Source organism: Pipra filicauda, unplaced genomic scaffold, assembly GCF_003945595.2.
Source record: "Pipra filicauda isolate LSUMZ 115617 unplaced genomic scaffold, ASM394559v2 scaffold5_size6683894_pilon, whole genome shotgun sequence".
Classification (NCBI taxonomy): Eukaryota; Metazoa; Chordata; class Aves; order Passeriformes; family Pipridae; genus Pipra; species Pipra filicauda.
The window spans coordinates 4,253,749-4,269,896 of NW_024104754.1; the positions used below are offsets into that span (position 1 = coordinate 4,253,749).

Here is a 16,148-nt window from a genome sequence, read left to right on the forward strand (position 1 = left end):
GTGATGCAAATTGGCGTAATTTGTCTTCAAAGAAGCAAAGTATATGCTTTTGTTACCTCTGCAACTGGATCTGTAACTAAATACAATATTTCTTTACATACATGTTTAGAAACACTAAAATGGTGGAAACGAATTCTCAGATGTTGTTGATTTTCTACATGCCTGAAGAAATGATCACAGAAGGGACAGAAAAATTAAAGGACTGAGCTGTAACTGATTCCTGGGATTGCTTTGAAGTATAAGTCTAGGATTTCACTTGCTTTTGGTGGATACAGACATGTTACATGTTAAAGCAAAACTTACTTGGACACTTGAGATATTTCTATTAGCCTAAGATACACTAAGTACTAAACTAAAGCTCTTCAACCGTAGCTAAACACTAATTTCCCATATTATATACCCTTATTGGTATTTAATAGGTCATTAGAATAAGTTCTCTGAATTTTCATTTGTCAAATACAAGAAATGCCAATACTTACTCAAAATACAGAGTGAGGTCTGTTGCCAATATCGATTGCTTTAGAAGCTGCATAAGGTCACTGTAGTCCTTAGAGGACAAGTTAGCAAAGATGTTGTGACCCTATAATGAAAGAGATAAAAGAGGTAAAAGACTGGCAATCAATATAGGTTTTGAAAAGGTTTTCTAACTCTTTAGTCTACTGTTTCTCTGTAACACAAGCCTTTTCTAATTCATGGCAAAACTACAACAAAATAATAATGTTAATACTGCTGAGATTACACTGAGGTGGAAGAGTTGATGATTGTAATCCAGCACCTGCTATGTTTTTCTAAACTCTGCTGAAATTATAGCCTCTTGAGTAAAGATTTACTCTTTGCTCTGACCCTGCATAGACTCAGTTTATGGGGGAAAACTACGGATACATCTCAATCTTTCCTCTTATTAAATGTTTTGGGGAGCTGTGCATTGGAGCTTTTGAGTTGTGCTCCTAATAGATTTATCTGCACTGCTGCTTGCAGGCACATAAGCTGCTGTAAGAGCAGTCAAGGACACTAAATCAGTTTTTCATTCAAAACAGCCCATTTGCTCACTCTGCCCATTACTGCCTTGTCTTACAGCCATTGCCTACACAGGCTAAAGAACCACATATTTATATGCAGTTTAAACACCCTTTGTGGGCCCAATTGGTGGCTTTTTAAGGAACTGTGGATTAAGAATTTGAAAGGTGCTCTATGGCCAGAATGATAGGAAAGAAATTATTATACGCTGCTTTTTAAGAGCAGGAAGGTCCTTTTGTAACTGAATTTCTCTAATTCCTCTATGAAATCCCAGAAAAAATAAGCTGAAGGAAAACAAAATTAATGGAAAATTCTAAATGTAAACTTAAGAAATTATCTTTGTGACAATAGTCACATATAACTATATTAACATAAATAAAAGAATTACAGGTTTTTTGTTCTTTTTTTTCTAATCACCTATAGAAATGTTGAAGTTCTTGCTAAACAGTCTTATTTTGGTGGTATTTAGTCCTGTAGTGCCCACATTCAGTATGCACTGCCATCTACTGCCTAGGAAGATTAAAATGCTCTTAAAACCAAGAATTTTCCAGTAACAGGATTGCTATAACCATGATGGTATGAGGAGGTATATGAGATAAGGTCCAGAGGTAGAGATGGCGTTTTTTATTACAGCAGCTAACTGTTGGACTGAAAAAATAATTTACCATGCATAAAATTATTTCTTTTCAGCTAGATCTCGAGGTTTTGAGAATTTAAAGCTTATTTATGAAAAAAAATTACAATCAAAGTACTTAGAAGAAAGTAAAGCAAAATGTACCAGAAAAAGAGTTCTTACAATTTACCAAGTTGTCTGTTATTCTCTAATATCTAGTGCCTTTCTGACCTGTTTTATTGTCTAGAAAACCATGTCACTACTAAGCCCAAGATCACTATATTGAGGTTAACATGTCAAGAGTAAGGGATAAATACCTTCTTTGTCCAATATGCTAAAAATCTGAAGAAATAATACAACATACTGTGTTTCCTTCTAGTCAGACTAGAACATTTCAGCTTGTTTGAGAGAGACTGGTTGCTCAGCTGGCAAAAGATGGTGCATCTTTAAGTAGATTGGGGGATCCACATCTGCATTTGTTCCAAACTAAATGGTGTTGTGTTCCATTAGCAAACAGTATGGATTGGACAAAAATCCTGTAGGATTAATTTTCTGGACTAGAAATGAAGAACTGGAGAAGAAGCTGTCTGAATGATCAAAGGTGAGGACTTGCATTTCAAGTAATACTTTACATCTCTAAAGAAGCTGGACTAGAGTCCAAAGAATTTTTTGTTTCATAAATTTATTGATTTTTAAGATGGAAAAGATAAAGAAAAGCATCTAGACTGACACGGAGTTGTCCATGTCTTGAGTTTGAGACATTTAATTATGATGAAGATTTCAGGAACTAGAGAACTCACTGTTTTCCAGAAAACCTTGTTCCAGAGGCTGAACAGAGTCACTAGTTTAGGAAAAAAAAAAAACCCAAACAAAAAAACCTATCCTTTTTTCCTATTCTGAACTAGTCTGTTTATCATTCAAATGCTGCTTTTTCTTACCATCTTTCCTGGTATTATAAGGGAATTTAATTCCTAATATCACCTTTTAGATAAGCTAGCCTAGGCTAAACAAATCGAGCTGTTTAAATCTCATGCTGGTGCCCTCCTTTCCTATGTTTACTTTCTAAACATAATGTCAAGAAACTGAACACTAAAGCCACAGTCCCATGACAAATCTCTCTGGCAGTGTACACAGAGGTAAAGCCATTCGCCTGCTCCCATTTGTCGGTGATCACAGGGCATTCCCAGATGCTCTTCAGAAGTTACTGCAGATCAGCATATGGTCTCCAATTGTGCTGCACGAACAACAAATTTTGGTTTTATATTTACTGAATGCATTTTGTAACAACCTAGCTGTGCAAATCCACTGTTTCGTAAGGACTGCATGTCCATCCTTCTCCTTTTTTCACTACATCTCTGGGGTAGTGCATGCTGTAGATACTGTTACACACAAGATATTCCAGGCAATAACTATGTCTTCATATGTATCTGCAAAGCAATTACTGTACTTTGGGCAGCATGATATTACTGATATCAATTTTTAAAAATAATTTATTAAAAATATGAAAAACCATCACAAAAATACTGATTACAGAAAGACTGTCAAAGAAATTAAATTGGTGCAGTAACGGATGACTGTGATATTCTGAATATGATACCTGTGGGGAAAGGTAAGAGTTGTTTCAGCTACCTATAAACCATTGAGCAGGATATATGTAAGAAGACTGAGAAAAGCTGACAGTATTATTAGGATACGTTCTCCTTGCCCCTCGCTGATTGAGACAAATATAATCTCCGGGCTCTATGATCAGCATTTGTAGTTGTTTAATTTTGTGCTAGTTGTGACCTTTGTGGTAACCAATAAATAATTCCTCAAGGAGAGGACATTAAAAAGGTACCATGTGTGGTATTTCCTTTCTCCTGCTGAAACTGCCCAACGGCTTACAGTGAGATTAATAGTAATGCTTTTGTACCTCACTTTGGAGAATCATGACAGCATGATTGAAATGGTGATGCTCCAAGGTAGCAGAGGTGCCATAGAGCTGAGCTAAGGCTGATCCACTCCTGAAACAGAACATGGGGAGTCAACAAATACTGCTCATCTGCTTACAAAGCAGGTTTCAGAAACAATTTAGTAACAAAAGCACGTAGCCACACTTCACCTCCATTTCAGCAACCCCACCTAAGACAGTTGACAAGGTCAAAAATACTAATTTAAAGCCAGATACAAAGCATTTATGTTCCAGACTTTGCTAAATATCATCAGCTGACTAACAATTTTTCTTGAACTACAAGAAATTTTGTAACACAACTTTCAAAGTGCCTCAGCAACAGCAGAGGCGCACCATTGTGCAGTAAAGACACACAGTAACATCCTTGATCTAGGATTGGCTCTTCCACTACTTTGTTTCTTTAATCCTTAATAGACATAAACACAATGGCTTACGATGGGCAATTAGAAACTCTTAAAATAAATCCCCAAAACACAACAACAAAAAAACAACTACAAATGCACTGAGGTCCTGTCAGTATGTAAAATCACACATTAAAAAAAATACTAAGGTAAACAAAAAAACACAAGTGAGAGCAGTGACTATAAAAGCAAAGTTTAGCATTGCTTCAGAACGTATTTTCTCATCATGTTTATTGTCTAAACCAAAATCAGATTCAAAATGCACAGAACAGGTGGGTTTTCTAAGTTTCTAAGTTTTTCTAAGGATAAAAATCTATAGAATACAATTATAAAATTGTGAATCATTGGGAGGTGCAGAGAAAGGGACTGGATTGTCAGAATAGTCGCTGTTCACACTTCTGGGATCCAGCCTAAAGCAACAAGATGGGTTTTCTTTCCAAAGAAATGAGAATAAGAGATTATGCTAGAGACAGGAAGTCTCCTAGGAGCATATGCCATAAAACTGCACCATACTGATACTTAATTATCAGAAGCAGCTATATTAGAGAGAAGGATGTCCAGGAAACATTGTCCCTAGAGAATGTGATGCTGAGATATATAACAGAGCCATTTCAAACAACTGTGATATTGCCTCCATCATATACCTCTTGAACTTTCATCATACAGAACGGCAGTATCGAATACTGAAGATAAACCAGGAAAAAGTGATGCTTAAATTTATGCCAGGTTAGAGGAATAAATCATAGTTGCTGTTATGAAAACTACAGCTTCTGTTTTCAGGGATGTTTTATGCATGTGTGGTAATGTTTGTCTTTCATTAAATGTCTTCAGCAGTTTCTTTATGGAGTCATAAAATGGTAGCCTCCTCTTTGTACTCCATTGTCAAACAACAAGTATAAGTGATAGCAGCCTAGCGCTGAAACCCTACACCTTTAACTGAGCCATCCCTCTGCACAAATGATGCTGTTGTGTAATGTTATAGTGGAGAATTGGTTAACTTAATCAGAGCCTAAAATGGCTAAGATGTAAATTTTAGGTCTCGTAAATTAGGAACATAAACATCAATCAGCTGAGCTTCCTTCCCATTTGTCTCGTCTATTTTGATTCTCTTCAAGTCTCCACTGCAAAAAGGCATCTAGCAGTGCTTGGTAACCTTTGCACCATGAGCTCTGTCTTTTGAGCACTGCAATTGATTTTCCTTGCTATGGTGATTGAAGATCCAGACAGTGTCATTGTTTCATTGAGATTGTATGGCAACACCAATACCTCAGGAAATGGCAGCTTAGTGAACATCAGAAACATCAGTTTGAGTGATGTTCACTGAGGCAACTTGCCCCCCGAAATGCAGCAGCGTGTACATACACACATTGCAGCAGAGTATTTCTGCAAAAAGTAGGACAAAATAGGCTAATGAAGCATTACACTGTCTTTCAAGTATCTTTGGACAACCATTTGACCACTACCCCATCACACTGGAGGATTAGCAGTAAAGCAGAACAGAAAAAGCTGCAAATGCACACTGGGATCTGCAGGACATATTCTGACTGTAGAGGACCTAGGGAGTGAAGAAAACCACATGGGATTTGAAGGAGTCTCTGTGTCTGACAGCTTTATTTCACAGCTTGGTCAGGATGTTGCCAGGGGACATTTTCTGTTGTCCTGCCTGTTCTCAGGGAACACTGATTTTGGAATTAATTTGACCATGGTCAAAGGAGTTTCCTTACTACCACAGTAAGAAGTACCACCCTCAAAACTTCCTTAAGCCTGTTTCTACCTCACTGTGCCTGATGGTAGCAGCATGGACAGTAAAAATACACGCAAGTCAGGGCTGCTAAATCAGGTCATAAGAACTTTGAATAAAATAAAATTCATTTTCAGAATTGAAAACAGTCTATAGAGTAAGATTTCACATCAGTGAAGTATGAATCACACTTCGTAAGCTAGGAATTACTTTATGTATGCCTGCTTATACTGGTGTGAAAGTTTTTGTGAAAGCATTATTTCAGTTTTACTTCTTTTCTTCTCAATAAGGGAACAAGGTTTTACTCAATATCATGCATTCCAGTCAGTAAGAACAACCCAGATAGACAATTTAGATGTTTCCTGGGTTGAATACCAGAATCAATAATAGCTGAGCCTGAAAGGAACATCAAGTTTTGGCACCACATTTTAATATGTGGTGTCAGTTCAACAGCCTGCTACAAAGGACAGGCCAGCAATTACCTAAAGGAACAGAGAATGATAAAGATGGATTGTCCCTCACTGCATACAGGAATAAGAATACTTGGCCTTGGCCTAGGAGGCTTGAAATTAATGCTTCATTCTTTATCCTGGTCACCTTTTGCTCTCCCATGGAAGAAAACCAAATTAAAATAGTAAGAATTAGAAAGCTTACTTGGCTTGGAAGGCATTGTTGGTTCCCCTGTGGTCAAGGTCGTGACATAAGCATCCCACAATCAAAGCTAAAATTTCAATTTCACTTAGAATCTCCTGGAATCCTGCAGTCTGAGAGCAGAAAAAAAATAGCAGCTGTAACTATCAGTAGCAAAAGGGATAAGTAATGTTAGTCCATCGAGCAACAGTCAACTTTGTTTTGATACCATGAGCGTTTCAGTAAGGAGAAGATAAATGCTTTATTGTCATATTCTATTCCCTGCTGTATGTTAGATGGTTAGCAGAATAGATAACGTCCTTGGAGTGATCTGTTATTATCTCTTTGTTGCATTTTCAGCATGCCATTTCTCTGCTACCCAGAAGGCACTGAAGGCAAAAAGAGCTGAAAACAAACATCAGTAACTGCAGACTAAGATAGTAACTGGATTTTCTGATCAGAGAAATAAAAAAACCTCAAACTAAACTGATTCCATTTTGAAATTATTGTTCTGAGAAGTATTTAGTAGATTTCTTCAATTCTGAGATGACCACTTAGGTCAATCCCTACTGTCCGAGACAGCTGAGACATTAAATCAGAAGACCTATAAAAGAACCCACATACAATGTACTCTATGAAACTGTTACGAACTATTAAAAGATTTTTTTTTACCTGGTACAATGAAACGAAATGGCATGATTTAAAGAGGAAATGTCTCAAATGGCTTTTTTCTGCTGCAGATACCCACTTGAATATGGGAGAGATTTTTGAAAACAGATGTAATGAAATTGCCTACAAGCAGCTCAGACTGTGTGAATGAGGGAGCTGATTCTAGAAACATTTTTTGCCACTATACTTCTCCTCATGGATACTCGCCATAGCAGTCTTCCTGCCTGAACTGACTATGTCAGAAAGGAAACACTATTGGTATTGCTAACCTCATGCATCCCGAACAGATCCTGTCTGAAGGAGGTGCTAGAGCCTGTGTAGGACACCACCCTGTTGGTGCTGTGCATCTTACCCATGGCAGAAACAACCTGGTTCTTCAGCTCTTCAGAAGCAGAAGGGCATATTGCCTGCACCAAGTACTGGCTGAGCTGGAAAATCATAACACTTGTCTTTCCACAGTGCCAGTCTCCAAAGACACTTTTCAATTAGCCATATGACCTAGTCAGTATGAAAGGAAATTATATTCAAGAAATATAAAATACATTTATATTGGAGTACCAAATCAAGGCTGAACACTAACACCACCTGAGAAATCCCAAATCCCATTGATTTTCATTGGGGCATAATTTCACCCACTGGCAAGAAAAGGGTTTATGTGATACAGTGAGACTTGTTGTCCTTCCCGGGTAGGAACTTAGGATCCACTCAGAAATGCCAGTCAATTGCAGCAATACTCTGAAAACCTCTTCTATTCGTCCCGAAGACCATGAATTCTACTCAAAGAAATGTACATTCAAATCCAAGTACCCTCTGTTTAGATAGTCTGAAATGTAGCTGCAGTTAATACTTAGGCAGGACAGGGAGCCAAGCTCCCCCAGGTGCTCAGGAATGCATTTCAGTGGGAACTGAGGGAGTGCAGAACAAAAAGGACAAAAGTGCTACAAAAGCTTTATAATTGCTTGAAGTTTACACATCAGAAAAGATGATGAAGTACGAGGAAAAAAGATTAATTTTGTGTAGAATCCACTGGTGTGCAGAATAACTTGAACATTAGGAAAGAGATTCTCCTGATTTCTAGCAGCATTGCTTTTTTTTTTAGTTTCATTAACATGTACCCAGGCAGAGGAAATTCTCTAAAAAAATCGTAGTTTATCTTTTTATTTTTTAAACATTGCTCTTGTATAAAAAATAGTAAAAAAGGTCTATCTTAAAAAGGGATTGAAAAATAGGTTTTTAACTGATGACATGCCGTATGTCATTTCAGTCTAGAAAAAATATTCATAGCTAAGTTAAAAGAACTTAAAAAATAAGTTCTATAATATAAAATTGATGTTGTAATAAATATTCTTTAGCATAACACAAGCTTTGATTAAACTCAAGGATTCAATATGTATTGCAAATGCAGAAAAGCTGATTAAGGAATTTATTAATAGTAGCAATATCTCAAAAATAAATGCCATATTTTATTTAACGTAAAGTCTAGTCATTGAATATATGAAAGAAATATAGCATATGTCACTTAGTAAAAAACCATTTAATTTAAAACAATGTTACAGTAAGGGGATATCTTCTTTGAACATAATGCAAGAAAACAGGGGATTACATTTCCCCATTTTCTGAATTTACACAGAGAGAAAAAAAAACATGGCTATAGACGATGGTGCAGTAAAATTTATTTTCACCAGAAAAGGAATGACCCATAACTCATGAGTGGCACAGTCTCCAGTGAGTTATGGAGGTCATTCTTTCATGTGAGGAAATGAATTGCATTCATTATACCTTGCCCCACATCTATATGTTTTGTTATTAGCACACCAGATGGGATTTTAATTTTGTATTGCTTACTTGTTCATTTTTACCCTTTGAAATAAGTATCAATGTTAACTGTGCTGGTAAAGGCATTGATAACAAAGCTTGGGTTTGATCCTGTGGTTTACTCTCATGCAATGTCTAAATTGTGGGAGCAGCCTTGATGCAGTGCTTGTCTTCAGAATATCTGGACATCTGAAATACAGAACTATGGCTCGCAGAACTGTGCTTATAATTGTTCAGGAGAGACAAAATACGTAGGAACACACTTTAGATATGCAAAAGGCTGAGTTCACTAGGAGTGAAAAAACTGGTTTACTCTTTGTTAGATTTCTGTTGTTTGGCTTGTTCAAGCCAGCTGAATTTTTCTTCTACATTCAGTAAGAGTATGGTCACGCCATTAGAGGCTACTGCATTACAGATTAGACAGTACTATGCTATGGTAAATTCTACCTGAAAATGCCCTAAATAGACCTGTCGGATTATACTTGTGCTGCAGTCTATATTGCTGACTCTCATGGAGACATCAGAAATAAGGTGCAATAACTGCACAAAGCAGTGCTTTCTTGACCATCAGAGGCGGCCTCTAAAGCCCTTTAAAGAACTTGTCAACGTATTTTCCCTTTTTTACAGTGCAAAAAGAAGACACATACTAACTCGGATGGTATCCCCAAGACAAATGCAGTAGGAGCAAGCCTTGTGCAAAAGAGAGTCTCCTGACTCTCTTTTGTGTCTTCTTTTTTTTTTCACAAGATCAGTCAGACCAAACAGAACACACACCTGAACTTATTCTGTCCTCAGCCAGAGCCAGAGCAAAGCGGGGTGGGATGTGTGGCTAGTTCAATGTTGTGAGCACATGCATCTGAATTGCTCAGTTTATTACCAGGAGTGAGGGCAATGAAATGAACTTGGCTTGAAAATGCCAGATCACATCCCACATACAGTTGCATCCCTGTGCTGACTGCTAAAAGGATCCTGAAATTATGCTGTGAGAACCACAACCCAAGCAGTTTACAGTGGAAGCCTGGCAGGCTGCTGGAGCAGCAGGGATGCGCTCTCTCCCTGCTGGCTGCCAATGCGGACACCTCTAGGCGAGATGGAAGTGCCTGGTGAGAGAGCGCGTTTCCCAGCGAAAAGAGCAGCGTGCCGCAAACCTGGCCTTGGAGCTCCACCTAGGGGTCTCACCGGTGAGGCTGGGGGGCTCCTTACCCTGGGCAGCGTCTGGCAGAAATTACTGTAACTCACACCGAACGGCGCTGCCCGCCTTTGCCTTACTCATCAGAGTAAAACGCTTTTCATTTTTCTAAAGCTGAAAAAAAAAGGTGCATGTCAAATTTATAGAACCCTAAAAACAACCGACACCCGTGCCTTCCGACCAGATTTCATTAGAGAGCGTCAGAAAGTGCCTGCTGAAACAACGTTAGTTCTGCTCAGCTGAACAGCCCCGCGCCCAGAAGAAGATGTGACCGTTCTCCCTTGTTGAACGTCTCCATTTCCTTTGTCTCGTGGTGTACGGTACAGCTTTGCTACACCTCCATAAGCACTCACAGAAACAAAGCCACACAGACGGGTTTGGACCAAGCACTAGACCAACATCTACCTGCTAGGGGACGTCAGGCTTGTTTTTTTTCTTGCCCAACAAAGTTCTGGCACACAGACAATGCCAACAGAGGAGGACAGCCAGGAACCCACACACAGGACAGTTGTACCTTGTGAGTAGGAAAAAGGCCACTGACTGACTCAAATCCATGTAGCAGTGCACTGACCTGTGCTGGGAATGGCACAGGTTGTGGAGTCTCCCTCTCTACAGAGGAGGGAGTTCAAATCCTAAGTGCATTGCAGAGACCAGTCAGCAACAAGAACATAGGTATTCATGGAACAAAAATTAGAGAGCAAGCACACAACATCTCAGATAAATAAATACTTGCACAAATGCTACAAATATGGTCAAGTTAATGTTCACAATAGATTAGGCATTAAAACTGAACACAAAGAAAAAAATTTTAAAAACTTGAATGTTTATCGGAAAATAAGGCAAACCCAGAATGTAAAGTACAGCAAAAAAGTGTTTTATGTTCACAGACATGTTGCTTCTCTTTCACCATATTAACCAGAATATTAAATATCCAGGATCACTGAGGTTTTTACTGACGCATTTACAAGAATTAACTAGCCAACCATGGGTTATTTCACACAGTGACGTTGCTGTGGGGTAGGGAGAGAGAGCAATTATACTTGTTCTAGTATACTAGCAGTGGTACTTTCAACAGAATTTACTTGTATGCTGAAAGGAGCTACAGGTACTGATGGAGATACATGTTAATAAAACCCCTAAGCGTTAATGGTGTCCAGTGGAGACATGAGATTCACTTAGATCACTGTGCTGGAAGTTAACTTTGAAATGCTTTTAGGCAACACCTTCTACAACTATTTAGATGAAGCTGGATAAGGAGGTAATAAATATCAACATCATAAATACTTTGGGATTCTAATCTTCCTTGGTTTTGTACTTTCCAATTTAAGAGTCTGAAATAAATGTCAAATCAAAGGGTTCCAAAAGAAAAACATTTTGTAAGATCAAGATGTATAATAACAAGCTCACTCCAAGAATGCCATCTGTTTTCAGTCACTTTAATGTGCTTATGATACCACTGTCACTAAAACACTATAGGGTTTTGCCAAATATGCGATGCCTTAAGTTGAACAAGTTCTGTGTGCTTTGCTATTGGAAATGAGTAGCATAATAACCAGAAAAGAACTGAATGCTGGAAGATGATTAGACACGTAAGGCAATGCGGCAGTAAAAGCTCTTACGGGATTACGTCTGGAGCTGGATACTTACGGTTAACATGGCAAACATTAGCTGGCAGACATTGAAAGCATGCCTCCAGTTGTGATACAAAACCATCCGATAATTCTTCCTAACCGTCAAAAGCCACCTACACAGCGTCTGAAATTAAAAGTACAATTTGTATCAGGGCTACTAAATGTGTACAAATGGACAGAGCAGTGCCAGAACAAAAGCAGCAGATATCCGCAGCGCAGATGGTTACCTCGTAGTCAATTTTAAATTTCTGAACCATTCCAAGTTCCATGAACATCCGCAGGGCTGCAGTAATCATGGCATCCACATCAAGTGAGAAGTCATCAAAATGGATATTGTCAATGCCAAGCTCTGACACCAGAGGGATGTTCGCTGCCTGAAAATGCCAAAGGGAAATTTCCGATTCAAAACTTCAGTCTTTTTTTCCATGTCACTCTTACAAGAAACAATCCGTACATCAGTTCTGACCTGTCAATACATCCCCTGCTTGATTCAAATGCCGAGCAGTAAAAGTCTTCATCTGAGAAATACAAACGTGTCAAGCTAACAGTGTGTGGAAAGAGTGGGAAGGAGAAGAACCTGCTGTGAGCAGAAAGTATGTTCACCATCACAACTGGAGCCCACATACAGGGCTTAGACTGAAAGCTGACCACTTTACAGCTACTGCAGTAACACAATATATTCCAATGCAAATTACAGTGCTGTAATGCAAGAAACATCTGGACAGCCAGCAGCTGGGAAATTTAATTGCTACCATTTAGAATTGCAAAGCAAATATACTGCTCTGCAGAATTTCTTCATCCAAATGTCTTTACAACCATAAGTATACAAGTGCCCTCTGTTTTATACTCTTCACTACACGTACATAGAACCGAAAGAAGAGCAATACAAAATATGTCTAGCAGAAGTATTTTCTAAAGTAAAATGAAAGAATTTTCAACATGCTGATTATGTAGTAAGTCAATACAGCAACAGCAAAAGCCTTACATTTTGCTGTCTATGTAACAGGGACTTTTATTCTGTTTGTAAGGGAGGAATGAGCTTCTCATGAACACACAAACATACAGACAAGTGTATGTTTGGACTGGTTAATGCATACAGCACCTGCGTGAGCCAGGCAGAGGTGCTGACAACCCTCACGGGCTTCCTTGCCCTTCTTTACGCCCCTTCAGACTTGCCATTCATCTCCCTAGAGAGGGCAGGTGGAGGAGGATGCATTTGCTGAAGGAGCATCTGTTCCCTGTCTCCCACAGTGAGAAGGTGATGGGTCAGGTAGAAGCCTCACAAAGGCACTAGATCCAGCCCACAGGCTATGAGTTGGACAATGCTGAATTAGTTAAAATCACATGGACTCAGCTGGTATAGCACATTCAGCTACTCACTTGCATAAAATATCAATTAGTTCATGCAACTCTAAGTTCACCTTCACAGTTACAGATTCTGCATGACCATCTTATGGCTTCCTTCTTGAAAACTTGTGTTTTGAAATAGTGCACCCTAAGTACAACAATTGCTGACATGTAAAAAGCTTCTTCTGGCTGAAGAGAAAGTGCTACTTCAATAATTACTTTATGCACAAATTAAGATGCTTTAGCTACACTACACAAGAGAAGATGGTGTAAGCCTGTCATAAAATAGTATTAACATCGTGGATTTAACTTATTTGCTAATTAGAAGAAAAGTCTTTTTATTTCAGTACCCAGTAAAGCATGCCAGTACCACAAAAAGTCATGGCACTATACCAGTGTGTTTAACTGATACAGGAAATACAACAAACCCAGCAAGTCAAGTGTCATCCCAGGACACAGCTGAAGAAACACTGGAGCATGCAGGCAGAGATGTCAGTTCTGTTAACCGCACACTTCTTTGTCTGCTAGCATAATTATCCCAGTTGAATCAGTTCAGCATCTTTTTTTAAGAATTACTGAAAAATCTGAAATACTTCTAGATGATCCTAACAGGAGTTACACCTTAATACTCTTTAAGATTTGTCTGAAAAACTATGTATATACTTCTGAGGTAAAGAAAGAAAGAAAATATGGTTAGGTGTGAAGCAGGAAAGCTGACCTGGAGACTGTGCTGTCCAGACCTTCAGTAGGCTTACAAAAATTGTGACTTTTATCATTCAGTTATTCTTCAGAGCTGTGGGGGATACTCAAGATGCACAATAATATTTAGTCTATGAATACACTCACTGTATAAAAATAGACTCGCTATAAAATGTCTTTGAGGGAAGAAACACATTTTTACACCTTATACTGCTTAGTTCCTTAGTGAAAAGTTTAAATAACAAAGATTCTAAAACAGAAGCACTTGATTGTCAGCAGACCTTCTTGAAATTGTTTTATCAAAACTACCTTTGCAAACCTACTGTTGCATTTTCATTAACTTTGAAGTGGGGTTTGATCAAAATTTTCACTTTTTTGGCATCTTAAAGGAAAACAGATCTTTTCCTTGCAATTTTTTACTGGAAACCAACACTGTTACCAGCCCATTACAATTCAAGAGAGAACACCTGAAGTAGTTGCTCAACTAAAATTGTTTTTCCATTTGTCAAACACTGGAGAAATAACAATATATTCCAAACCTATTGCAAACTGAACAACAGGATATTAATAAAACAAGTCAAACCCAATTTCTTCCCATGTCAGTCTGAAACGTTTATGTATTTATGAGGTTTTACATTCCTAAATTTATCAGGAGTGCCATAATCCAAAATAACTGCTGAATTAATAGCCAGGAGATAACAACTGTAAAAAAGAACCATTTGCTTTAAAAGAGCAATAAAGGAAACAACAGAATTATGAGTGTAGAGACTAATTTGAATAATGTTAAAAAAAATATATTGTGGGGCTGCAGCAATATTCTGGCTGCACCTGGCATTGATTACCCTCAGCTTCTTAGGCAAGAAATGCAGAAGTTCGGGTTTATAGGAGAGCAGTCATTAAAACTTCATTATTTTAATTACAGAGATATAAAAAATATTAATAATACAGAATATTAAAACATATTCACCCCTGAAATTTTGCTGTACTGCAGGAAAAATTCCAGTGGATTTCTTAAAATAAACACCAATAACAACACTCTCTTTCAGGAGAACAGAGAGGATGAAAGTACCATGACAGCAAGAGAAAGGGGCAGGCAATTAAAATTCCAAGTTACAGTGAAATTATTTTTTAAAGCACCCCAGTGTTTTAGAATCACTTAAAAGGTTTACTTCCTTTTGAGCATTTTGAAGTTCATTTTCCCCTTTCTAAAAACAATTAAGAACATTATACCCTGAAATCTTTTTACGCTGAGAATCAAGCAATTTCAATGCTCTTCGTCCTTGAGAAAAATTCACATGACTCTTCTGTGAGCTTACAGTAAATTAAAACTGGGTGTGCCTCCTCTGGTCACATTTCCATACTCCAGTACTAAACCAAAAATTTGTCTTCAAAGGAATCAAGAACACAAGTTTGGCTGAACACACGGAAGGCAAATGGTCTTGCCTGATGAGGTGCAAACTCAGCAGCTGCCACACTGGGAAGCTATCATCACTTGTAGGCAGCTTAAAAAGAGGATGTCATTCCCCCAAATGAGACCATAAACATAAGGTCTCATATCATACTCAGGAGTGCATGGTATAGGGTGGAATGAATACAGGAAGGAGGAAAAGAGCCTTTGTACTCAATTCAGATTGGAGACAGATTCTTCTTGCCCCACTGCTCTTTGCTATCATGTAAATTGTATCACAGCCTGCTCACTACATGTAAACAGGTAGGAGACAAGCAAATGCAAAAGGGCCATATGTCATTAATGAGCATTTTACTTCAAAATACATGGAACACCAAAGTGGCTTCCACCATAAAGTCACAATTCTGGTCACCACAAAAGACAGCCCATGGGAACGGAAAAATAACATTTCTGGTTCCGTATTAATACGCGTTTGGGCTGCTGTGGATGAATAAAACCTAAGAAGGAAAATGTAAGGAAACTAAAGTCAAATTTTTAGGGAAACTCTGAAAGGCTGAATACTTGAAAAAAAGCTACTAGTACATCTACTAGTAGGTGTACTACTTACACCTTAGTGCTGCTGAAGACAATTATTTCACAGTTTTAGAATTAGGTATAAAACATGTTCTATAGAACAGGTTCTTCATATTGTTAGCATGCAACTACATAACAAAGATAAGTATTCATTAATACTCATTTTTCTTCTGAGCAGTGTGTTTAAATGTATGTCAGAAAAACGCAGTATAATATGCACACAGACATACACAGAGTGTTTAACAACATTTTTGCTGTAAGGGTGAATAAAGTGACTGCAATCAATCAGCAGAAGCAAAAGTGGAGTCTTCTGCTGTTCTTACTAAACACATTTCCCGAATGAGACAGAGATTTTACATTCAGCTTGGTTAATGTTACTGCAAATTGCTTTCCCTTTAATCCTGCTTTCAGTTTCTAACAGGCAACACACAAGTACCTTAATAATGGTCAATACTGCTATGAGA

At 38.1% G+C, this 16,148-nt stretch overlaps 1 protein-coding gene across 2 annotated transcripts in view; it reads right to left on the minus strand.

The window, feature by feature from the left end:
* PDE11A (phosphodiesterase 11A) overlaps positions 1–16,148 on the minus strand; it is a 127,505-nt gene that overhangs the window by 28,385 nt on the left and 82,972 nt on the right. For both annotated transcript variants that reach the window (XM_039387967.1, XM_039387966.1), the window contains exons 11-15: positions 11,885–12,031; positions 11,674–11,781; positions 6,378–6,487; positions 3,543–3,633; positions 480–580 (exon numbers count right to left, since the gene is read on the minus strand). In XM_039387967.1, the coding sequence (XP_039243901.1) occupies positions 480–580; positions 3,543–3,633; positions 6,378–6,487; positions 11,674–11,781; positions 11,885–12,031 (557 nt within the window). The remainder of the gene's footprint in view (positions 1–479; positions 581–3,542; positions 3,634–6,377; positions 6,488–11,673; positions 11,782–11,884; positions 12,032–16,148) is intronic.